General features: G+C 47.2%; 8 protein-coding genes across 8 annotated transcripts; 5 read left to right on the top strand and 3 right to left on the bottom strand.

Moving 5' to 3' along the window:
- Nucleotides 1-2: 2 nt before the first annotated feature.
- Nucleotides 3-443, bottom strand: M431DRAFT_511840 (hypothetical protein). The gene has a single exon (XM_024919745.1). The coding sequence runs from the start codon at nt 382-384 to the stop codon at nt 43-45; it is 342 nt and encodes a 113-aa protein (XP_024770636.1). The 5' UTR covers nt 385-443; the 3' UTR covers nt 3-42.
- Nucleotides 444-1,521: 1,078 nt separating this feature from the next.
- Nucleotides 1,522-2,547, top strand: M431DRAFT_8995 (hypothetical protein; the record flags this gene model as incomplete). Its single annotated transcript, XM_024924089.1, has 1 exon — nt 1,522-2,547. One exon carries the CDS (start codon nt 1,522-1,524, stop codon nt 2,545-2,547), a length of 1,026 nt encoding a protein of 341 aa, XP_024770637.1.
- A 2,754-nt stretch (nt 2,548-5,301) lies between these two features.
- Nucleotides 5,302-5,666, top strand: M431DRAFT_540980 (hypothetical protein; the record flags this gene model as incomplete). Its single annotated transcript, XM_024921085.1, has 1 exon — nt 5,302-5,666. A coding segment is annotated over one exon (365 nt), but the record flags the coding sequence as incomplete, so codon positions are not given.
- A 509-nt stretch (nt 5,667-6,175) lies between these two features.
- M431DRAFT_499086 (hypothetical protein) lies at nt 6,176-8,965 on the top strand (the record flags this gene model as incomplete). Its single annotated transcript, XM_024917759.1, has 4 exons — nt 6,176-7,336; nt 7,395-7,751; nt 7,791-8,825; nt 8,927-8,965. 4 exons carry the CDS (start codon nt 6,176-6,178, stop codon nt 8,963-8,965), a joined length of 2,592 nt encoding a protein of 863 aa, XP_024770639.1.
- A 3,465-nt stretch (nt 8,966-12,430) lies between these two features.
- Nucleotides 12,431-12,658, top strand: M431DRAFT_65702 (hypothetical protein; the record flags this gene model as incomplete). The annotated part of the gene is made up of 1 exon (XM_024921690.1): nt 12,431-12,658. A coding segment is annotated over one exon (228 nt), but the record flags the coding sequence as incomplete, so codon positions are not given.
- Nucleotides 12,659-14,170: 1,512 nt separating this feature from the next.
- Nucleotides 14,171-14,612, bottom strand: M431DRAFT_68176 (hypothetical protein; the record flags this gene model as incomplete). The annotated part of the gene is made up of 2 exons (XM_024921756.1): nt 14,171-14,301; nt 14,357-14,612. Coding segments are annotated over 2 exons (387 nt in total), but the record flags the coding sequence as incomplete, so codon positions are not given.
- A 1,688-nt stretch (nt 14,613-16,300) lies between these two features.
- On the top strand, nt 16,301-16,768 carry M431DRAFT_485661 (hypothetical protein; the record flags this gene model as incomplete). Its single annotated transcript, XM_024916308.1, has 1 exon — nt 16,301-16,768. One exon carries the CDS (start codon nt 16,301-16,303, stop codon nt 16,766-16,768), a length of 468 nt encoding a protein of 155 aa, XP_024770642.1.
- Nucleotides 16,769-22,509: 5,741 nt separating this feature from the next.
- On the bottom strand, nt 22,510-24,060 carry M431DRAFT_499088 (carbohydrate-binding module family 1 protein; the record flags this gene model as incomplete). Its single annotated transcript, XM_024917760.1, has 5 exons — nt 22,510-22,599; nt 22,657-22,992; nt 23,057-23,617; nt 23,670-23,775; nt 23,909-24,060. 5 exons carry the CDS (start codon nt 24,058-24,060, stop codon nt 22,510-22,512), a joined length of 1,245 nt encoding a protein of 414 aa, XP_024770643.1.
- Nucleotides 24,061-24,343: the final 283 nt, after the last annotated feature.

The following is a 24,343-nucleotide window of genomic DNA, read 5'->3' on the forward strand; positions in this document are numbered from 1 at the left end:
GACGTTCCTCTGACTTTTGCTCGAACAAGCAGAACATTAACTCTATGGCCTGTGTAGAGACGTGTTGCCCTCACCAATACGGTCCATCAAAATGCTGACGCTTCGTGATGTGATCATATGGTGCGTGCTCCGCAATGTGGTCAGACCTGGGATGGTCCCAACGCTATGATGCTGAGCAGCAACTCCAAGGGACCCTCGAACAGAAGGTATTCCATCCTTTATAAAGGAGTTGCTGGCCAGGGAAGTTGGGACGCAGAGTGTCGCCAGAGGGGTCTCTTCCAAAGGAGCCACATGCCCACTGTAGCAGCGCAGACCCTTTAGATACACAGAGCTAAGACCCATCGTTGCAAGCTCGGCCTTCGTAGAAGAGGTATCAGGCTCCATGTTGACTACATAGTAGTTTTGTTGGCATTTGGCTTCCAGGCATCATATGCGAGAACATCCAGAATCTTGTCCTTGGGGTGAGTCTAGGAACTTTAGACGTAACCTGCATCAGCTACCCGGACGGTCCAGGCGTGTGACTCCCTCTTGGCGCCCTTTCTCACTTCTGAGATGGACCTTTCCTGACCCATTGCAGCGTTACAGATATAGGGATGAATATACTTCATTCAATCAGCTCAACCTCCTCATTCAGCATCTCACCATTGAGTGTCTCTCTCGTAGTACGAAGAGAGTACCAGTGCCGGCTGTAAACCTATAGGGGAAATTAACTATCAGTCTATCGCCCTCGGTCATATGGCCGAGTGGTAACCGCCATCGTCGTTAGACTTGGTCGACCAGCTGTCATCGTTAGATTCAGCTTCAAGTCCTGGGTCATGACTTTAAACTGACCCCCTATCCTCTTTTTTTTTTTCTTTTTTGCCCCCCCTTTTTTTTATCTCATTCAATCGTCACTTTGTCGTTTCTTTTATCCTTATATTATGTATCATCATGATTCAGAACGACGATTGAAAAGTTGTGATTGGGGATTGTAGGAGTCTTTACTACCAAGAAAGGGGGGGACCATTGGCGTAGATTGTGGTTCCAGAAACAACATTAGGCGATAGCGACTGAAAACCAATTCAAGGTGTGCGAGAAATCAGTGGCTCTATATTTCGAGTCGATTTATTTGGGCCAGTTCCACGCTGATAGACGCATAGACACAGCCGTGCCGCGATATATGACGGCAAGCCCCTGCTTTTGAGTCGAGGATGTACACCCGCTTCGCCAATCTCCATCCTCTTGGAGGCAGCATATTCCGAGGATCCAGCTCTTTTTGCGTCAAGACAAGACGTTCTGAAGGGCACCGCAGTCGCTGTCAAAACCTCCTTCTTTGTTGTTCTCCCTGGCCACCTCTCCGTCCAGTAATTTGGCAGCTGCGCGACAGTTCAAATTCCACCTATTCTGCTGGCGCTCACCGCAAACTCGTTGGCGCGCCACGAAGGGGGAACTTACGCGTGCCTTACGTGTGAGAAATCTTTTCTCTTTCTCTTCTCAACTCTCTTCTCCCAAGCATCTCGCACCACACATACCAACGCCGCCATGATGACGGATGCTGGACCCGCCCCTCACGAACCCAACATCACGGGGTTGAAGCAGGAGATTGATGAAGACAAAAATTCATCTAACGCAGCCACAGCGGATACGGCACTTGTTTCGCTTTCCCGTGAGCCCAGCATTACGAGCATGGAGCCGGAGATTGACGACGACGACGAAGGCTTATCGGATGCTGACGTGCCTCGAGAGCTGACCATCGCGAGCCTAGACCTCGGGAAGGACGATGAAGATTTCGCAGATGGTATTGCATGCGTACAAGCATACTGGGAGCAAGCATCGCAGATGGATACAAACACGCAGGAGCAAATGAGACACCTCATCATTAGCAAACAGTTTGCCCATACTCTATCCTCACGCCAAAGCATTTCCAAGCATCGATTGTACCGTGGCGCCATGGGAAAGGATGAGATGAACACATGGCCCATCTTCTTGATGCTCAAGGCAATGTACAAGGATCTGCCACACTCCTACCTGCGCAAAGTCCGCGCAAAGGGATTTATTACCAATCCGGAGGACCATACCGACGATTACATGGCGGCATATCACGACACGATTCGACCCCGAATCTTCGACACGGATACAAGAACGGGCAGGGAATACAGAGAGATGTGGCCAAAACTGAAGAACACTCCAACCATCTACCGAAAGTCGAGAGCCAAGAACGACAAACAGTCCAACGAAACTGAGACAGTTGCTCCTCAAGTCTCAACCTCGAGTGGTAAGAAACGTCCCGCGGTCGATTCGACTACCGAGACTCCGACCGAGAGATCTTCTACACGTGAAGAAAATTTCGAATTCGACAGTGTCTTGATGCAAATGACTTTGCCAGGGGTCCCCAGCAGCGCGTCGAATAAAGTCGATGTGGAAAAGGAACTTGCCGACTTGAAAGAGGAGATGGCCAAGATGCGTCAACAGACGCACATGTTTATGAAGGTTACCGCGGATGTTGTGACCTCTATGAAGACGGAGATTGAAGACCTCAAAGAGGAGATCAAGGGGCTGAAGAAGTGATATGGCATATGAGAAAACGATGGAGAAGATAGAGATAACGGGAAAGACGGAGAATGAAGTGGGGTCTCTAGCATGAAATGGGCATCATTCAATCTAGATCAAAATCACTGGGCATAGATGCACCTATATACACCTCATGAATGCAATTTGTGTTATTTAAGACACAACATAGAAGAACTTGCATATAAGTTGGGTCACACCCGGTGACGCCAAGCAGACGCGTCCATTTGTCGATAATTGATCCACCCATACCTGAAGGCGCTGGAGATATTACCTCCGGTCTGAGTCGCCTGCTTCTCCAAGTACTGGTGGCAGTGACTCTTCGATTGCAGCATTCATCAGGTCTTATCCACCGTCACCGTGAAGGAAAATCTCAACAGGAGCTTCTAGCTGAGCGCGCGTAAGAGGAGGAGCTCCCACCACTGCAACGAAACCTTCTGCATTAATATGGAGAGAGAATCCTTGCCCCATTTGGAGGGTTCCCATATTCTTAGCATATATAAGATGCTGAATCTGCTTGTGTAGGTACGTGCTTGCAGCAATTTGGCCAAGGTGGTTCATCAAGCTCCAATTCGTATCCAGGAGGTCAGGGAGAGGTTTTCAGTCATTTGGGTTGTCAAATAAGTATGACGCCAACGCGGTGTTCCGGGCCCATTTACAAAAAGGGGCAGTGATAAGGCAAAGATCGCTCGCTGGGTTTTGAAGGTCATTTATATTCCAAGCGATTGAGCCTAGAGGCTTGGAACTGCCAATGAAGGAGACTCCGGCCAGGCGCCGCGGTATGCAAAGGTGGACAAGAGGGGTGTCTTGAATCGGAGTAACGTGGGCAGCATAGGTTGGCAACCCATGTAAATATACAGAAGTGAGCCCGGTCAATGCCAATTCAGCCTTTGTGGGATATTTGTACGGCTGAATATTGATCATCTTTGGCAATTTGGAGCCCGGCATCATATGTGGCAAGAGCAGCAACCGGGAAGAGGAAGTGATACCCTTGACCCTGGAGGGCCTGGCGGGTCTGGATCTCGTAAACGCCCACAGATGCTGGGTATTGGAGATTCACATCTCTACCTCGCTACCACCCTCAACCGCGCTGCTGCCTTCGGTAGAGCACGTCAGCTTGATTAGCGATTATCTTCAGCTGCGTTTGTAGGTTATGGCGAAGAGTTGAAGGCTCACATTTTGACCGCGGTATTGCCCTCGATCAGTATTTCACTAGATGCTTGTTCAACGACGCCTGTCCCATATACTGACCACAAGCTAAGTTCATGTCACTAGGCTACTATCGCTTGGCTTCGAAGATGTTCGAAGATGGCGAAGTGGGTTTTATTACCAGAAATTCTCAGCTTAGCTCTCCTCCGAGTACTCTGCCTCTGAAGTGTCGTCGAGCCGCGCTCTCCCTCCTCAGCTGAAGGCTCACTTGAATAAGAGAGATTCTATCGGATACCTTCGTCTGATAGACCAAAGACGTTAGAAACGTTCTCCATGAACAACACCTGTCTCCTCATCTTGGACTTCTGATGCGGAAAGGTCTCCCACTAGACGCTCCGTCCGACTACGCTGCTAAGAGCAAAATCAGCGACATAACAAGCAGAAATTCGATAGCTACGATATATTCTCTCAGACACCTTCGATTTGTGAGCCAAACCCGTTGAATAAGTTCTTGTTCAAGAACATTTGTCTCCTCATCTTCGACCTCTGATGCAGCAAGACCTCAACACGAGTGACGCTGCGGGCGCTGGAAATGTTAAGGGAAGAGACTTCAGGCGCGACGTGTCATGAAATACAGTTCTTCTATTCTTCGCACGGGTGTTGCATTTATTGACAGCGGCTGGTAGTCGGCAATTAATGATTGTAAAATGACCTCACCATAATCCAATATGTCTCTCCTGCACCGCTGATAGAAGGCGCTGCAAATCGCCTTATGCTCAACTGTCGAGAAGCAGGTCATGGAAACGTTGATCGCAGACGCTCGAGCCATCATACGAAGGGGCAGTTGTTCGTTATATGAGCTTTCTCTTCAGGGCGCAACTATAGACAGAGAGGCGTGTCTTTTTGACGCCTTCTGCAAAATTCAAGTTATAGAATCGGAGTGAGGGCAACCAAATCTCAGGCGGTAGAGAGTTCAAACATACCCAGTACGACACAGAGGTACCGGCGCTGAATGCCGAAAGCATTTAACGCCCACACGGCTGCGAGTCGAGGTCTGGGAAGCGACACAGCAACTGTTCGGAATTGCAGCTAGGGGATACCTAGAAATTAAGCACAGCACTCTTGGACAAGCCGTCAAGATGAGTCGTTGAGAGTTATCCATAAAGCCAACCGACGTAGTTCTTATTATGTCGGGAAAAACCAACCACATCTGTTTGGCTGCCCTACGCTTTGTCAATCGTCAAGATTACCTAGTACTACACAGCTCTGCCACTCCGCAGGTCATTGCTTAACCCTCAGAGCTGCTTCGGGGATGTCAGAAGCCGCTGTGATGGGTTTCCTCTGAGCTGTTTGCAAAGCTCACCGTAAACTAGTTTCCTCTGAGCTGTTTGCAAAGCTCACCGTAAACTAGTTTCCTCTGAGCTGTTTGCAAAGCTCACCGTAAACTAGTTTCCTCCAGCTTTATCTTCCAAAGAGCTTCTCCAAGTGTTCCTCCAGGTATTTTATGCTTGGTGTCACAGTGCTTAGATGCAGTGACGCACCTCGCGAGTCGGCAGCTGGCAACGTGATTCAGTGAAATCCGATTGAATCAAATTGCTCTCACTGCCCTTCACCCGCTCTAGCGCTTTTCTCTTTTCTCTTCATCTTCTCAAATCCAGCAAACCGTCTTTCGTGGTGGGCAGAATCTCTTTCTCTTCTCCTCTCGTCATTTCCTGCGCTGAGTCAACGGGGTTTAGCATAGCGTCTCTTTCGAGCGTTTGTTTCTCCTTAGATAAAACGTCTCTTTCGAGCGTTTGTTTCTCCTTAGATAAAACGTCTCTTTCGAGCGTTTGTTCTACCTTCGGCATAGCGTCTCTTTCGAGCGTTTGCACTTCTTTCGACACAACGTCTCTTTCGAGCGTTTGTTCTCCACACACCAACAACTCACTCCCCGCCTCTCTTTTCTTTCGATTCATCATCTTCTCCCCCATTCTCTTGTCCCTTGTCTCTCACGAGCAAGGCGACCTTTTATCGTTGTTTCTTCCTCGATCTCTCTCTCTCTTCCTCCGCCACCAAGCTCAAGATGTCTCAACAAGCTATTACCGAGCCGTGCCACCCTCACTTGTGGAAGCCATGCGTTCTCCTCATCGGCAACCGATTTTTTGGTGGCAAAAGCTTAGGGCTTCCATCGCTCATTACTACAAGACTTCAAGTGCACAGAGAAAATGACCGAACGTCTTGGCTGGGTTTTACCATTAAAGTCCCATTTGGAGCCAATAGCGAGGATAATGGCTTTGGAAAGTGTCATGAATGTAAGCGAAGCTGTCTGTTTTCTTTTTCTAAAACTCAACTAAGTCAAATATCAGGGAACCGCACGCTTCTGTCTAATCGTCCCAAGGAAGACTACAAAGTGACGATCGAGTTTCCTGCAGACTCTCCCTATTTGATTCAACAGGTTGAGCAGAGTCTACTTGCATCATTTCCGTATACCGAGAAAGTAATGTGTCGGCTGGATGTGTATCTGAAGGAGGGCACGTATGTGACCGTAAAGGGATTCGGCATTCCCTTCTATCACCTCGATCACCCGAGCGATGGGTGGATTAACCACAACGAACCAATTGTGGGAGACATGACGCTCGTTGATATTATCGAGCAGCGGAAGTTCTCGTTCGTGGTTGCTTCGGGCGATCGTGTCTTGGAAAAATATTGGTCTCAGGAGCTGCCTGGACCATTTCGGTACCCGTATGGCGAGGACCACTCCTGGTCTTTAGAACGATACAACGAGCAGCTCTTCACACACCGTGGCCCCCAGTTTGTCGCTGCTTTGACCTTCGACAACGATAATGAACACCTTGCTGCAATGACGCAGTCTCAAGTACAGGACATCATGTGGCTGTACAAGGAGGTTCAACAAGTTGCGGAAACACGACTACGCGCTTATTTCGTCAAGGTGGAAGACAACTCTCTGGTCAACGAATTCTATGCGGTCGTACCTCTCAAGGATAATTTCATTCAACGATTCCGAGAAATATGGCCACAGTTGATCAAGGACGAGTTCCTGCAGATCAAGCTCTTCGACAGCGATGACAATGGCGACGAGAAGCCCGCGAGTTGGGATGCCAAAATCATGGAGTATCCTAGAGGCCTTGCCATCATGGCTCGCCATCAGATTCGCGACAACGATCTCATCCTCCGCGTTCGCAGGCCACGACCATTTGATTCCCAACGCCGCCCTGACTTCGAGGTCCATGTTTTCAACAGCCGGGCAACAGCCAACGCCGCTCTGCGAGAAGACCACAATCGGTGGAACTCTGTGTCTCTGAAGTTTGACGACCAAATCAAGGAGTGTAAGCGAAAGGTCGACGCTGTTTGCATGTTCCACCCGCAAGCTCAGCCGTCAACTGCTGAAGCCCCTCAAGATGTCAGATTCAAGATGGCACTTCACCGGGCCTTATTGCGCGGCAACGGATTCTACCATCTCCTTGTGCGCGATGAGTCTTGTGAAATAAACCATGCGCCAAGGTCCCTTCCAGTTGTCAACTACCTCGATATCGATGATGGGTTTATCACCGCTCTGCTCTTGGAGGTGCTTCCCGAGGACCGTACTCGCTTTTACAACTACATGGCCAAAAGACCTCTTGGTCTAGGCTGCATTTCTGCTGTAAGCATCCTTTCCTTCATCTTTCATATGACGTTTTCTAACCTTTCATTATACACAGGGTCCCGGATTCGGCAAAACAACCGCCATCTCTGTTGCAACTATTGGTATGGCGGCAACTTTGGGAAAAATATACGCTTTGGCTCCCACACACGTCGCGACGGACACATTTGCCGACAGATTGAACCGCATAACGCAGAGAGTAACCGATCGATATAATAAATGCAACTTGATTCGACGGCGGCGGGCTTTGGTTGTTCGTGGTTACAAATTTCGCGACGAATATGATGCCTTCATCGGCCTTCTACGCAATCCTCGCAGCGGCAGTACCACGGCAACCAAGTGGAGAGCAGATTCGAATTACAAGCTCAATCTCTCTCCCAGTTTCTGGCTCCTGATGGTCCTCCGCTCCTCTGCTGTTCGCCATCTTCATGAGGATGATCCCGATTGCATCTAGCAGATGCAGAGGGACATGGATGCCAGGCCAGAGTTTGCCCGTCTTTGCGATGCCGCTACCGGAAGAATCAGTTGGCAAGAATATCAGAGAGAGACGGTCCAAAAAGGTTTCATCACCGGCATGTTACTTCACATCGTTGAGCAAGCCGACATTCTCTGCACAACGCCTTCGTTGTCGTGCGATCTTCCTTACAGAACTTGGAAGGGACGTGCCAAGGGTATCGCAGTTGATGAAGCAGGAAATATATCTCGACCAGATCTTTACAGTGCTTGGGGTAACACTCTTCTACCCTGCCTTCTGAGTGGTGATGAAAAGCAGCTCCGCCCTCACGTCACCACGGCATACGACCCCGACCCAGCCAACATCGCCATCAACCGTTTTGCACAAGACGGCTTGGTATCGCCTCTGGAGTTTTTCACAGCATCAGGATGGCCAATCTACCGTCTCTGCGTTCAACTGCGAATGGCCAGAGGCCTTTTCGACACGTGCCATCGCGAGCTATATAGCGACCTCCCATTTACGTACGGCATAGGCAGCAATCTTTCTCTTCACAATATTGGAGTCCAATTAGAGACATACATGACCAGAAGATTCCCAAGCCTGACACCATCGAGTGTCGGTACGTTGAGTGAGGTGTTTGTCCATTGCAAAGGTACCACCTGCGAAATCGATCTGATGACGGGGGCGAAGAAGAATCCAGACCAAGTCGACAACGCACTGGATTTCCTTTCCGATTTTGTTCGAACCACAGGCGCTGATGCCTCTCGATTAGCGATAATTACGCCGTATAGGGCCAATGTGAAGCTTATTGCTGGCCGACGAAAGGCAGCCCGATATGCACTTCTTTCGGCGATGCGACCCGCTGAGACCGTCGATTCCAGTCAAAGCTGCGAAGCGGATATTGTTGTTGCCATTCTGGGGACTACTGAGGCTGTCGGGCCGGGGTTCACGACGGATGAGCATAGATTCAACGTGATGCTCAGCCGCCAGAAGAGTGGCTTGCTCATATTTGGCGATATCAATGTGTTGGGACCAGTGGACACGCCGCTTACGAGCAAAAGAATACTTGTTTCTGTTGGGATTGATGGGACGGAGTATCATGCGAAGGTCAAGATGATGCATAAAGTGTTACGTAGCCTACATTATCAGCGTCGTTTAGTGACTCTGCCCCCTAGGCGAGGTACATAGGTGTATGTAGTTGACAATCAAGGGTCTATTTGATACTACCTATAAAGCGTAATATCATGAGCCAGAGTGACATGAGCCTAGGTTGTGGTTGCTATATACTACCATCTGGGATATCAAACAATTACGCATCTCAAGATAGGCATTGTCGGAAAAATATCCAGTAGAATACCGATCGAGGATAATAGCGCGGTCAATATTTGCGCCTCAGATGGTCGCTGACCAAAATGGCATGTTGTTTCTTCTCCATCACTCCCAATATCTTCTATCATCCCCTTTCCATTCAATCTTTCGCTTGCAATGCCCAACGCGACTCTCTCAACCTCTCTTTCTTTAGAGTCCCGACCTGGTGTCGCTTGCTTCATCTTCTCTATCGAGGGCAGTAGCACGGTCAAAATGCAAACCTTCAACGCCTCGCCAGAACCTGCAGACGTAGCTGAAGATGATCGCCAATCAAGATGGCCCAGACAGAAGAACTACCCCCTACCACCCTGAAAACTGGTCTTGTCAAGGTGAGATACTGCAGACGCAACGCGCTGCAGATTGCCGTATGCTCAATTGTTGACAAGCAGGTTCTAATGAGGGCGTCATGCCTTAGCGATCGCGACATCATGCTAAGGCGCAGCTGTCCAGTATAAGGATTGCTACTTGTTAAGCGTACTTTCAGTAAGCAGGATGAGGATAGACATCTTCTCATGGTACGTGAAGTCACCAAAGTGAAGGGGGGACCCTATGCTTCTCTGAGGCCACAACAATCTACCTATCTTGTTGTGAACAAACGCTCCGACATGTGCTTTTGAACAGGCTGACAGACCCTAGATCAGGCCAATGTAAAGCATTCCAGCACAAGGAATAAACATTATTACTGCCACAAACATGAAAACTGATGTGGAATCACAAAGGAGAGCGGCGATCTTCTACCCTGTCCAAAAAACTTCAAATACGCGCAACAATCGGGTCGCATGAGGACTTTGAGGAGCCTTTGTATGCATCTTCTGGCTACCTGGTACGTATGAGTATGAGGATGATTCCACCAGCAGCGTTTGCACCTCATCTTCAATGTCCCATACCTAGGTATGTACCTGTAGAACCTGTAGGTAGTACCAAGGTAACTTGGCCTGTGCCTGTGCTACTGCTATTAAGCTATAGGGGAAATTATCTATCAATCTACCGCCACGAGGCAATGCATCTGCATGGTCGAGTGGTCACCGCTCTCTTTCGAGGCGGTGCTACCGGTTCTCTCAGGAGACTGGTCATCAACTCCGTCCTGGGTCATGACGTTAAACTGACCTCTTTCCTTTTTTTTTTTGCTCTTTTTAGTCTATTTTTTCCATCTTGCCAAATCGTTGTTTTCTAATATTTTTCTTCTTTTTTTGTTATTATCATCATCATGGAGGACTAATGAAAAGGTTGTGGTTGTGGTTTGTGGAAGCTTTACGAGGCCTTGACTAGAATATAGCACAAGTGGTGAATAAACAACTGTTGGCCGATACGTAGGGAGCACAGTGAATCGACGGGCAAGTGGCAACTGTTGCACATAGAAATTTTTTATCTCTTTTACCAAAACCACCTCCTTCCTTGCCCTGTTATCATCATGCTCCCATTTGCTTTTCACTTCCAGTTCTTCCGTCATCATCAGGTCTTTCTGCCTGGGCACCGCCTGTGGCCATTTTATGTTCTAGGCTCCCCTTGTTTCGGTAAGCGCAATGTTTTATTCCGCCAGATTTGCTGAGCTTCCGAGGGCATTTGAAGCTGAAGACTGGGCAAAGAGATGGCTGACTTTATCTGTGCTTGATGTGTTTAGACTCTTGACATTTCAGAAGCCGACTCTATCAATCGATACATGTACCTTTCCCGCATAACGAAGCCCTATAGCCACTGAGCTATATCGTCATGACGCCGCGTCATCGAAGAAACGCGATTTCCGTTTTTGCAGCCGTCAAAAATTCCTGAAGACTAGCGAATCTCTCGATAAAAAGGGCTTGGTGTATTTGTGTCAGTAATCGCTACGATATGAAACCCCAAATGGAACTTGGCCGAAGGAGCTCGCGAAGGACCCAGACCACCGATGAAGGAGAACAGGACCCAAAGATATGGGGAGCTTTCACGGGATGGTTCTCATGTGAACATGGCTGTGCCTTCACAGAAAAAGGTGCGACCGGGTGAGACCACAGCAGAAGTCCTACTACATATGGAGGGTGTAGCTGCAAGGGATAATGAGGTCGAACCACAGAGAAGCGTCGCCGGCCAGCAGAAGGTCCTACACTATACCATGCCCATCCGAGGAAATCTGATTCTAATCGAGTTATGGGTCAACAACAATGGGACCTTCTCCGCCTTGTTCAGTCACGGACCCTACACCCTGCAAGGGATATGACAGAGGTCCGTCGAAACCACGAAGGCACTCTATCCTGAGCCCGATCGTCAGAATGTCCAGTCTTCATATGGGACGGAACAAGGCATCCATTTGCTGCAAGAACATCAGAGAGACCATCGACTCCTGCGTTTCCGCCAATTACGAATGCGATCATCTTGCTCGACGAGTGGCTGAAACCCGTACGAGGTCTGCAAAGCAAGAATTGGAACCACAGTTGCAATACCACACCCTCCGTTGAGGCTCCTCTGAAGCCCGAATTGCTGGACGCACCCGGCCCCAAGGGTCCGGAAGAGTTTTCACCTTAGATGACAGTGGGAGCCCAATGGCCCGCGTCAAAATAACATGCCCTGGGAACACGGCGGGCTTCGACAATAATGGTATGTTTGTACCTATGCCCGTTTGCTACGTGTGTTTTGCTATGCTGAAGTCGGCAGTGGTCCACAGGGTATCTAGCGGTGTGAAAAGTTGCTGCGCATTCTTCGCATTCATATAAGGCGACGGTATCATCTTGTCCAAAACTTGAAACCCACGGCTCAACAGGGGCCAGACGCATATTGAATGATGGCGATGGCGGGATGGGCGTATGTCCGCTGTTGTCCAATTTCCCCCTCCAGACCAGACAAAGCAGACTCCTATATCATGACCAAGTATCTCACACTGTTGATACCTCACGCGAGCCTACATTTCTAGTTCTCAGAGCATCTGCTACTACCGCTACTCTCTGCTACTATATGTTACTGTCTCTATATTGTTCTAGTAGATTCTATTCTCTTCGGCTATCTGCTATTATCGCTACTTTCTGCTAGTATATGTTACTATCGCTATATTGTTCTAGTATCCGCTGTTATTGTTGCATTGATGGAGTATCCGCTACCATTGCTATATTGTTCTAGTATCTAGTATTATCACTACCTATCACCCCGACGGGTAGAAGGACCTCCCTGAGCCAAAATATGCCTATGGCCAAGATCAAGATGCTGCTGTCAGGGCATACTGGAGCAAAACGTCCGCTGATTGTGGATCAACTTACAGCACATGGCGCAGACTTGAAGAGCACCACGCATCCGGGATACACACGGATGCGCCACGATATGTCTGTACTGAGTGTGGCGCCAAATTCGACAGCAGCACCCATCTTGAGCGCCGCAAGGCATCACATAAGGATGATAGGCCGTGGGTATGTGAGATTTGTGGGAAGGACTTTAAATTACTCGACAATTTAAGGTATCACCAGACGTGGTCCATGCTGATGAAAAGCCTTTCCCATGCGAAGACTGCGACAAATCTTTCAAGTGCAAAGAGGCGCTTGTTTTGCACCGGAAAGACGCCCATCCAGAAGAAGAGATTGATGGGACGTGTGACAAGTGTGATAAAGTCTTCGAGTCACTGAGCAAGCTTCGCTGGCATACAAGCAGAGTAAGTATTTACATCTAGCATGGAAATTTTCCTGTTACGAGAATTACCATTGGGATTTTCGACTCCAATCAACTTCCCGACTCGAGAAATCCACGCCGTACAGTCGACTTCACACCGACGTTAAGTATCAGCGTCATCTAGCTAGGGCCGACTCATCTGCTGGTAGGTCCTCCGCATCACTTTCGTTGTCGAGCAGCCCCTCTTCTAAATCATCGAACTCTACATCGGACTCTGGCTCCTCTTCTGAGTCTTCAAATGTCTTATCGGCCTCACAGCCTTCGGAGTCGACTTCAACAGGAGAGGGGAGCGAGTAATCGACCACAGGAAGAGTTGAGAGACGAGTTGAATGCTTGGGAGCACTCGTGGGTGTTGGCAGACCGGGTGTTATAGGCTCATCTCCCCGAGGTCTCTTTGGAGTTGGCGTATCCAACTGCGGCAGACTGTGCTTGGGTGTAAACGACAATGCCGGGGTCCTGGTAGCGGAAGTAGGGGCCTGGGTCCGTCTTCTAATCTATCTGCCAGGGAGTCTAAAAGCTAAAAAAAAAAAAAAAAAAAAGGGTTAGTGTCCCATATCGTACAGAGATTATCCTGTTATAAGACTTACCATTGGGATTTTCGACTCCAGTCAACTTCCCGGCTCGAGCAATCGACGCCGTTCGGTCAACTTCAAACCAGCGCTGAGTATCAGCGTCCTCCGGGCCGACAGGAAAGGTCTCCCAGAGGGCTTTTGTCACAGACAGCCTAGTTGTGGACCATCCCCTGATTCCATTAGTGTCTTCGTACATAACATCAATTAAGAGCAACATACAATGATTTGACCAGCTGGAGAAGCTCCATCTGTGCTTGAAGGCCGATCTTTGCCTCTGCCGCCTTGAGTTCCTTTGGCAGGCGAGGGTCTCCCTGTACATCGGCGGCTGAGCATGCTGTAACGCATTGTCGTATACGCTCACAGCAGCCAATCACATCTTCTTCTAACTGTGAAAATATCATTTTGTCGATAGGCTATATAGCTGTTAATGATGGGTGAGAAACTCTGAGAAGAGTCAGACTTACAATAATGAGACCGTCTCTTGAGGCAGCGGATCAAACAACCACCAGATATAAACCGTCTCTTGATAGAACGGACCAAAGCCACCACCAAATGAACACCGTCTCCTGAGAGAACGGGTCAAAAACTTCCAATAAAACGCCGTCTCCTGAGAGAACGGATCGAAAGCCGTCAAATAAACACCATCTCGTGAGAGCACGAGTCGAACGCCAGGGATATGATACCGCCTCGAAAGAGAACGGATCAGGGAAACCGCGCATCGTGAAAAATGGGAGGGGACACCAATAAAAGAAATACGGGAAGCAAATAGCAATCCCGTAAAAAAAAGGCAAGAGGGCTGTAAGTTAACTCCGGTCGTCCCATAACATACATGTACCCGAACACAAGGAGACTGCTCTTCTGCCGACTGAACATGACGTTAAGCCGATTTTGGTCCGTAGTAAAGCCAGGGCCAACTTCTTCAGTGGTGCCCATGATGATGACTCCTATTATCTAGAATTAGCAACCTAATCAAGTTCAAAGAGAGACCCAGTCACTTACTGATGTCGGCCTCCCGGCCCTGGAAAGAGTCAACGGTTGCGGCTGGGGGCATGGCCGAGAGGACTTCAAGCTCGGGCCTTGTTCGCCGGCGGTTGATCAGCTCCACGTTAGCGGCATACGGCGTAATTATAGCGATATCCGCAGCGCTGATCCGGGTCGTTTTGACCATGTCCGCGAGGAAGTCGAGGGCGTTGAAGACCTGGTCGGGGTTCCTCTTCGAGTGCGTGACCTCGTCGACGAGGCATTTTGTGCCCTGGCCTAGTGAAGATAAATAAGAGCGAGGTAAATAGGTGAGCAAAGGTGGAAAGAATAAAGGAAAAGGTAAAAAAAAAGATAATATTAATACGATTCGAAGTTGCGACCTCTGTAAAAAGGAAAAGCCGGCTATAACTCGCTTACAGGGAGATAAGTAACACTGGTAACAACCCGCTTACAGGGAGACGAGGATCTAGTGCCGGCCGGCGATAGATGGTGAATTATTCTTTTTTATAAGGGGTAGAAGGTAGAAGATAAGAGACGGCGTTATTATGGGCTAAGTACATTAGTACATGTACGTATAAACGAATCCGTTACAGTCTGAATCGCCCCATGGTGATTCGCCTGGGAGGTGTTACCCTGAATGCGAGACTTCAGGTTGGACACGCCAACTTTGAGGGCACGGAGGTCAAAGTTGAGCCTGATGAAAGCATTGCTGGGCGTCAGACAATCTCCCACTATCTGGTGACTATGCCAGGAAACTTGATTACACTCAAGAAACGGCTTCTAGAAAGTAAGAGGCGGCATTTCGTCTGGTTCCTACCTAGTAGTCAGTCGTACTGATAAATATATGGAGCTTCACTACTAAATATGTTCAGTTCAATCTCAGGTAGGGCAATAAGCCACCATTATCAACCTCGACGTAGAGAACCGTTAAACTTATTATCAGGGCGGATCATTCTTAGTTACTTAGACCTAATTCTACTAGTTCACTATACGTTACTATTAGTAAGGAGAATAGGAACAACCTAACTAAGCTGGTGAAAGATAAAACTATAATATTAGACGAAGAGTAATAAAATATAATTGCCATCCTACCTCGCGGAAAGACTCTATATAACGTTACTAAGTTTTTCCAGAAAGCGCCGGGTCGAAAGAAGAAACTAAACCTTCTTAAGCAGTTAACTCTCCATAAGGACGTCTTACTACATCAAAGGATTCGGCATGCGCCTTGCTGACCCTGGCAAGCGAAGAACAGAAAACCCGAGATCGAGAAGATTAAGAGCGCCCAGGCGTTAAATTATACACTTGTTCTTCAAGAATCTAATGTTATATCTACATTTCTTTAGTAACTACTATTATATCTATCTTATTATAGTAACTGCTACTGTATCTATATTTTTATAGTAACTACTACTATATCTATCTTTTTATAGTAATTGCTACGATATTTATATTTTTATAGTAATTGCTACGATATTTATATTTTTATAGTAATTGCTACGATATTTATATTTTTATAGTAACTGCTATTATATCTATATCTTTATACTAACTGCTCTTATGGTTATATGTATATAGTTAAATTTGGGTGCTGGCTGAATAGACGTTCCCTTAAAAACACTACTTAACGAGCTAATTGGGTGCTTATATTGCTGAATATATGCCTTCATTTATTTCGCACTCTCGCTTTTTCTGACCTTTGCTTGCCTCTGCACCCAAGCGAAGGGTTCATCAACCGTGACGAGGCCATTCACGGCAGAACGCTGGTTGACATCCTTCAGCGAGACACCTTCCACTTTGTTGTCGCCGCCTCCGACAAAATCCTTTTGAAGTATTGGGTTCAGCAGATGCCCGCCCCGTTCAGATACCCTTACGGCGAAGAGCATTTTTGAGACGAGTGTCGGTACGACGAGATCCTGCCAGAGACAAAGGGCAAACAATTCCCTTCCGCCGTCACCTTTCACAATGATAACGAGCATATGGCGGCTCTCACGCTGTGTCAAGTCCAAGACATCATGTGGGTGCACATGGCCGCACTCTAGATTGCCGAGATTTCCCCTCCAGGCCTGTTTCGTCCCAGCCAGAGACGGCCTAGTAGAAGAGTGCGCATTCTTCTACGCTATTCTCCCATACGGTAAGGCTTTCCTGGAGAAGTACGAGGAAACATGGTGTTGCCTGACCAAGGATCCGTTGCTCACCCTCAACCTCTGGGACGACGACAAGGAGGATGTTCCCGTAGCATGGACCTCACGCATCCAACAAGCTTCACGGGGCATAGATGTTCTCGACTGTCACCCATCAGACAACAATTTCCTCGTGCTATATGTTCGAAAGCCTAGTGAGGAAGACCTGAAACGCGATCCAATCTCGGTCAAAGCTTTTAGAGATCGCACGTTGGCCACTGTGGCTCTGCAGAACAACAAGGAGCAATAGAACTGCGTTTCCTTGGAGTTCCCCGACCAGGTTGTGGACTACAAGCTCAAGGTCGAGGCGACGTGCGCATTCTCGCCTAATGCCAGGCCTTCAAATCCTATCACCTGCGGAATACCAGGCCAAAAGGATGCCAATGGACAATAGGGCCCGATCCCCGAGGAGGTCAAGTTCAAAATGGCTCTCCATCGAGCTCTTCTCCGAGACAACGGCTTTTACGATGTCCTCGTTCCATCAGCCGATCAGGTCGACCAGCTTGCTTCGTGGTAGCCATATTGCCTTAGTATTGAGGGCTGGAGCTAGGATAGACGATACAAGCAATAGTACAGCCAGGAACAGGCACGTGAGACGAGGTGGCGGCGACAATAGTGAAAAGGATGGAGGGAAACGCGCTGCATGATGCCAAAGTGATGCGTCTTTTGGTGATGCGAGAGGACGATTGCACCAGCAGCGTTTGCATCTTCAAAGTCCCGGGGGTCTGGTATCTGTACTACCAAGATAACTTGGCCTGTGCTACTGCTATCAAGATATAGAGGAAATTATCTCTCACTCCATCGCCACTCGGCAGTGGATGGCCGAGTGGTCACCGCCTCGCGGTGTTTCTATCGTTCTCTTATGAGACGGTGTGTTCAATCTGGTCCTGGGTCATGACCTTAAACTGACCCCTTTCCTTTTTTTCCCCCTTTTTTTATACCCTTTGCTTTCCTATCTTGCTCAGTCGTCTCCTTGTCTTTTTTTGGTTTTTTTATGTGTTTTTATTCTCAAGAATAACTGTTCAAATGTCGTGGTTGTGAAATTTGGAAGTCTGTACTACCAGGAAGAGGGGATCATTGGCACAGATTGTGCTTGCAGAAACAACATCAGGTGACGGCAGCCGAAAACTAACCCAGGGTATACCAGCAGCTCCTAGGTCTTTAGTGGCTTCTTTATGTAGATGAGGAGCCAGTAAGTATAGATTTTATGCCCCTTGATTCGAATCAACTCAACGCTAATGGACATGAGAGTACAGTCTTGCTGTGATGTACCACAGCAAGCCCCAATTTTGGATCGAAGCCCACGTTTGTCGTCAAGTGCATTTGGGCTGCAAACAGATCATCGCCAGTATCTAGTAAGATTCCAGAACGAAGAGCTGAGAGTAGATCTTGGTCGACCGCAACAGCCGCCGTTCCCGTTGAGCGTAAGTCGGAGATCAAGGGCATTTGGATCAAGGTCATAGGGTCCATCGAGGCCATTAACCCAGGTACATCGCGACAATCAGGCGAGTGTCATACTACATACCTTATACACCGCAAAATGTCATCCCAATTCCCACAGGCCTCAATCAAAGTGCAAGGCGCCCGGATTCTATTGCCTCTTATTGCCACCTGGCCCAATGCTCATGATGATTCGACCATTAGTTTTGAGGAGCGCAAGGGAATCTTCAAGCCTCTGCTACCATCACTACTGTCTGTTACTATCACTACATGTAACTTCGTCTAGCATCTGCTGGCATCGCAATTTTTCTCGAGCATCGCTTATCACGATTGAGTACAGCTTTCATTCAAAACATGAGATGCTGGATAGCATTGAACTTGGGCCATTCAGCAACTCCTCCCCTTCTAAAATCCCCAAGCAGCACAACTAGGTGATTGGACTAGGTGAACTCCTTCCGATATTCCATGCAGTACAACTGGGCAATTTGGGTAGGTGAAGTGTCTGCTTATAGACACAAAGTTCTGAATTGTGTCTCGGCCTTCTGAGTCCAAACGCCATATGGCACTGCATACCGGCAGTATCAGCCATAATTACCCAAGCCCGAGAACGTGATAGGCTTCAGTAAGCACTAGAGGTGCATACAAGCAGTTAGAGATGGAGCAGGATGCGCGAACACGAATTATGGACAAGAATTCTTGCAATAATGGAGGCAATCGCGATGGAAATGGACAGCCGAATGTCGTCGATTTAAGCTTAGACGCGTGGTGTGTAGTGGTTGGGAAGGAACTTAGCCGGCTGCTACATACATGTAGTAGTTCAACGTCATTCCTCCCCAGTGCTGATCAGATCTATCAAAAACTCCAACAAGGCTGCAGACGTGGAAACATTGTCGTGTTTAGGCGAGCAGGCATGTGAAAATGCACTTATGTACGGCATAAACGAGATCGTGCTGTTGCTCGGTATCGATCTGCCACAACGAAAGCATCCAAGAGGATGAGCGTTTGAATTAAACAAACTTGCGGAATTCCTCGTATCTTGATGGCTAAACGACGGTATGAGGTCGTAATGTAATGGATGCTGCGTAATGCTACTGCATCAAAAAGAAGGCCATATGAGACCGGCGTCCCTTGGCCATCGTTATTGAGACCGACCATTTCCTAACCAAACGGGCTCTCGATTGCCAAACTGGTGTGCTTGTATTGATAGGTAATGCGAGAGGGGACTTTTAGACACATCTTGCGTAGGTTCTGCTTCGCGTACTGCTGTGTCGTCATGCCATCTTCCCATGTTATGGGCCTCAGGTGCCCATTCATCGTGATACAAATTCGATAGGCACAAATTGCCATCTGATTCTTGAAAGAAACGTAGAGCTTAAAATGGTCTTCATCTTTGCGCAGGAGTCACGGGATAGCTCTTCTCGTAAGGGCAAACATACGTCGTGATGTCGAGTCTCGAGGTGCCCTGCATGGGCGGGCATTCGCAAGTAGAGAGATAAAAGAGCATTTGCGAATGCGTGTGGAGTCGGTCGGCATCGTTCAGCTACTTGAAGGCCAATTCTATTTCATATCGCGTATCAGCAGTCGGAATGTATCCAAAGGAAGAAAAGGACGCCAGAGTGGGCAGATTTTGGCTGGGGGAACGCACACAGGCACCGAACAGGACAGCGGGAAATGGCAAGATATCGTCGAAGAGAGAGTTGGAATCGTGCGCGGTTGCCGAGATGGCGACGGAAAAAAAATTCAGATTGGACAGCTTTTGAGAGAAAAAAAAAAGGGCGGAGATGGTGAAGCAAACTGACAGAGGTAGTGCCCACTGGGACCTTCGATCATTGCAATGAAAGAATCGGTGATTGTGCGGATCGGTGATTGTGCGGATCGTGATTCATTACCGGCAAATAATCGACACTGAAAACAGCATGTTGACCCGGTACTTTAGCTCCCTAGTAGTACAGACAACCTGCGCACATTGGCACTACCTAACGTGGATTGAAAGAATTGAATCCGTGCCAACTTGTCATTCAAATACATCAAACGGCCCTCGTACTCTAGACTAACGTAGGACGTGACATCTCGCTCGGCTAGGGGCATTTCACGTAGAGCTGGCCTCTCGAAAGTACCATTAACTCGAGGTTGGAGGTAATTAAACTCAGGGTGGTAGTCAATTACGTTTTTAACCGTTCACCTTACATTCTGCTAGATGCTTAAGCTCTATTCTCTAATCCTTAACAATAGAGAGGAAATTAAGCTTGGAGCGGCTTTTAATAACTACCGACAACCACTTAAAAGCCGCCCGTGGCTTACTAAAGCTAATCTTTATTATAGTATATTTATATTTCTTAATAATTAAATTACTTTATTTACCTACCTCCTCTACTACTATAATACTAGTATTACTAAAACTTAGCCTTAGCGCTATAGCTATTACTAAAATTAACTTCTTTAATCTTTTTTTTTTAAGTATTTATTATTAACTATTATTTATCACGCTAAGTTAAATAATTTTAGTAATAAAGTATCTATAGTAGTAAAGTTAGAAGTTCTTAAATTCCTTTTTAAGTTATTAAAGTAGTAAATAAAGGACTTAAGCCTTTACTATAGTTACTTACGCTAATACTTTTTATTTACTTAGTTTTATTATAGAAACTTCTAATTTAGCCTTTCTACTAAGTAAAATTTTCTTTAATACCTGTATTATAATTAAATAAGGCTACTACCTCTATCCCTTAAAACTCTACGCCTACTAATAATAACTATAATACTTAATATTATAAAAAATAAAGATATAGCCTACTGTACTAAAGCGCTAATCTCGCCCTTATTACTTATATATAATATATTATATTTATAATACATTTAGTAAATTAAAAAATAGTTATTTCTTATTTATCTTAAATATTTACTATTACTATTTACACCCTTTATAAGGTATCCTTAATACCCTTCTTATTAACTTTATCTTATAGCTAAATGTTAACTAGCTCTTATACAAAGATAATATATATATTACTATATTATTAGGACTTAAATATCCTTAAGAGCTTTTCTATTATAAATATCATATTGGTATACGGCTTATATTTCGTATAAAGAGTTAAAACTTGTCCTTAATGTCCTTCGCCTGTCTACAACCCTATATAAGCCTGAATATCACTAAGTACGTAAGAACGCCACAGGCATTTAGCTCTACTTTATTAGCTATTAGAGTATCCTTAAGAATATCGTTATTACCTAAGCCATTTAGATATCCCTTCTGAAGTCAAGTCGGCGCGCCGCTTCCGTTTTGTATAAGGAGTTAAAAGTAAGGTACCCTTATGCCCTTACGCATCTGCAACTTATCTTATATTTAAACCTTAACACCTTAGTAAAGAGGTAATAGGTATCTAGTTCTGCTTTGTTGTTACCTGCGGTACCCTTAAGAGCGTCCCAACCACCTAGGGCGTCCAATGCCTTCACTTAAGTCGATCCGATGTGCACCTTCTACTTCTCGAGACAAAGAGGTCGGCGAACGACGAGGAGATTCATCTTTACACTAGAGCTGCTATTAAGACACCCGACCAAGAGAAGCATTTTACACCATAGCTAAGGATATGTCCCATAGCAGGAATCATTGCTCTTACCACACTACCCAACTACCTGTAGTCGTGGCCCTGTCTCGGCGTATTACAACTAAGGACTTCGTCTTAATCCTGCACATGTTCATCTCAGCTAGCGATCGTTGGTGAAGTATCGCCGAACTCATCCCACGACCCCATCGGTAGAGAGCTGTACCGCCAACACAAGTCAACCAGGCCACATATTTGCATCAGTCGGATTCATGGTCTACCTTCACCTCGCCCATCACAATCATTGTGCGACTCAGATTGCCATGATCAATGCCTCCCATCAAGTCAGAAATTTGCCACCTGGAATGTTCAACCCGGGTTGATCACTGTACTCCATCTAGATATCCTTTTCCGTCAGTAGGTACCTCCTTGTGTGCAAAGACACCAGATGATCAACCGCTAACAACGGCATGTGTCGAATACCAGAGTCTAGAACACAAACCATCGCGATGTTGCTCGACAAACCCATCATCAGGTGCCTATTGACGAAGCTGACATTACTGTCAAATCAATTCGTCTACTTTGACATCAATTTTGTCACTGCCTGGCAGCTTTGGATGCCCTCGCTCGTGGTGTATCTGTATGCAACGAGAATGTATTCTTATCAGACTGTTGGCCAAGATGTGGTTCTGGTGGTTGCGATGGGAAAGGCAGTCATCTAGAGAGCGAGTCTTCGAAGCGCAATCGTCTCTTTAGTTTGAACTTTCACAGTGAACGAACTTCACAACATAAAGAAACATGGAACGTAGATATATCTCTCTCATTCTTTTGAGGAAAAGTTCACCGTTTTATATACAGATAACTAAGCAACCACATATTTTTGTGGGCATAGTCGTGCCGGCAATCAGAATTCTCGTGAAAATATGTACATGTAAGTGAAGAAATTCCCCCCCAATCCGCAATCGGATAAATCAGACTTTGCCGAAAGTTATACACTTCCATTTTCCAATTACTCGCACTGAGACCACCACTCAGAGGTAGCAACGCACTTGAAAGGCGAAACACACTGGGTAGGTCCGGTGTATCCTTGACCGCCGCACTATGTCCATGTTAGTTAAGCCGCTCAACCTTGATCGTAAGCAGGTAGAAAACTTACCTGGCCCCATTGAGGGACGGAGCCACCACCTGAAGGAGGAGGAGTCGCGGAGGTTCCAGGTGCGCTGGAGGAGGTTACGGTTGCTGGAGGCGTTGCTGACTGAGAAACAGAGATGGGTCCGCCAGAGCAAGGAGTTCCCTTCACCAGGATGTTCTTGACCTCCTGAGCATAGGTGCAGCCGTCGTTGACGTTGGAATCAGAGAAACCAGCACTCCACATCATCACACCTCCAAAGTTCGAGTTGCCCTTGACGTCGTTGACGATGGTAGCCAACTGTGAAGGAGTGGCGTAGTAGACGGCACCACCGGGACCACCATTTGCTGCCAGAGGAGCAGCCTGGATATTTTGTCAGATTTTTTTTCGACATAAGAACATATTAAAAAACGCAATCATGACTTACGGGAACACCAACGAACAGCTTAGCGTTCTTGGATGGGGTAGTCTCGAGGAAGGAGGTCCAGTTGTTGTAGTTGAATGGCGCATCGCCAGGGAGACCAAGAGAGCAAGGATCAGCCGGGTAGTCGTTGTTGTTGTAGAACTGGACCCATAAATAATCGAACTCGGCATTAGAAATGATATCTCCCATGTTGGGTTCGGGGAGAGGGCACTGGGGAGCACCGGTGATGACATATTGGTGGGATGGATCGCTGGCAAAGTTGGATCGAAGGGTGTTGACAAGAGAGGCGTAGAAAATGTTGTTTCCACCGGGGTTGCTCTCGATATCCAAGTCGAATCCGTCCATAATATTGTTTCCAAGAGGTCTGGTGACACCGGAGCCTCCTCCATAAGCATTCCACAGGTACTGACCGGCCTGTGAGGCCTGGTCGGCACTTGTGAACGACGAGAAAGCGCTGGCACCGCCCAGAGACAGAATCATCTTGACACCAACACTCTTGCACTTCGTAATAGCCGCAGTCAGAGCATCACAGTTCTGAGGCTGGCCGGAGGTAGTAATTCCGCACTATAATCTGATCAGTATGTGCCGTGACTGGACGGCGAACGAGGCGTCTCACAGATTGACCGATGGTACCACCCAATGCTGATGCTCCATTTCCCCATTGGTAAAGGAAAGAAAGAACAATAATGTCAATTCCAGAGGTAGGAGTACAGTAAGCAGATCTATAGAACAAAGGTTAGATCGCTTGTTCGACATCAATCTGGTACCGAGTCTCCGGGCCGCCCTCCGGATATTCATGGCATCTTTCTGTAACCACGTGTAGATAGCTACACATTACGCTTCAAAAGAACTCACAGATCGTTATTCTCGACTGTGCCCCCGCCATTTTGGCCCCAGTAAACGACGTTTTTAGCACCTGGTGCTTGTCGGCGAGCGATCGGGCTGGGAGCTGCCGAGACGAGGCTGGCAAGGAGGCCAGCGCCACATGCGACCTTTGAGAAGAACATGTTGTATGTATAGCGATATGTACACAGAAAATAGAGTATATATACGAAGAAGATAATAATATCGAGCAGAAGGAAAGGACAGACCCGTCTAGGATCTTGCGATATCCGTGGTGGATGTTGTGGTGGTGAAGAAGCTCCTGTTGAGACTCAAGGAAGAAACCATCGACAGAGGGAATGGCAAGGTGTATTTAAACATCATCAAAGAGCATAATGAATCGGGAAACTCGTCCAAATTCGTTTTATGATGGCCTCACTCCCCGTTTCCTCATCATTCCAAAAATGC

Source organism: Trichoderma harzianum, assembly GCF_003025095.1.
Source record: "Trichoderma harzianum CBS 226.95 unplaced genomic scaffold M431scaffold_13, whole genome shotgun sequence".
NCBI lineage: Eukaryota > Fungi > Ascomycota > Sordariomycetes > Hypocreales > Hypocreaceae > Trichoderma > Trichoderma harzianum.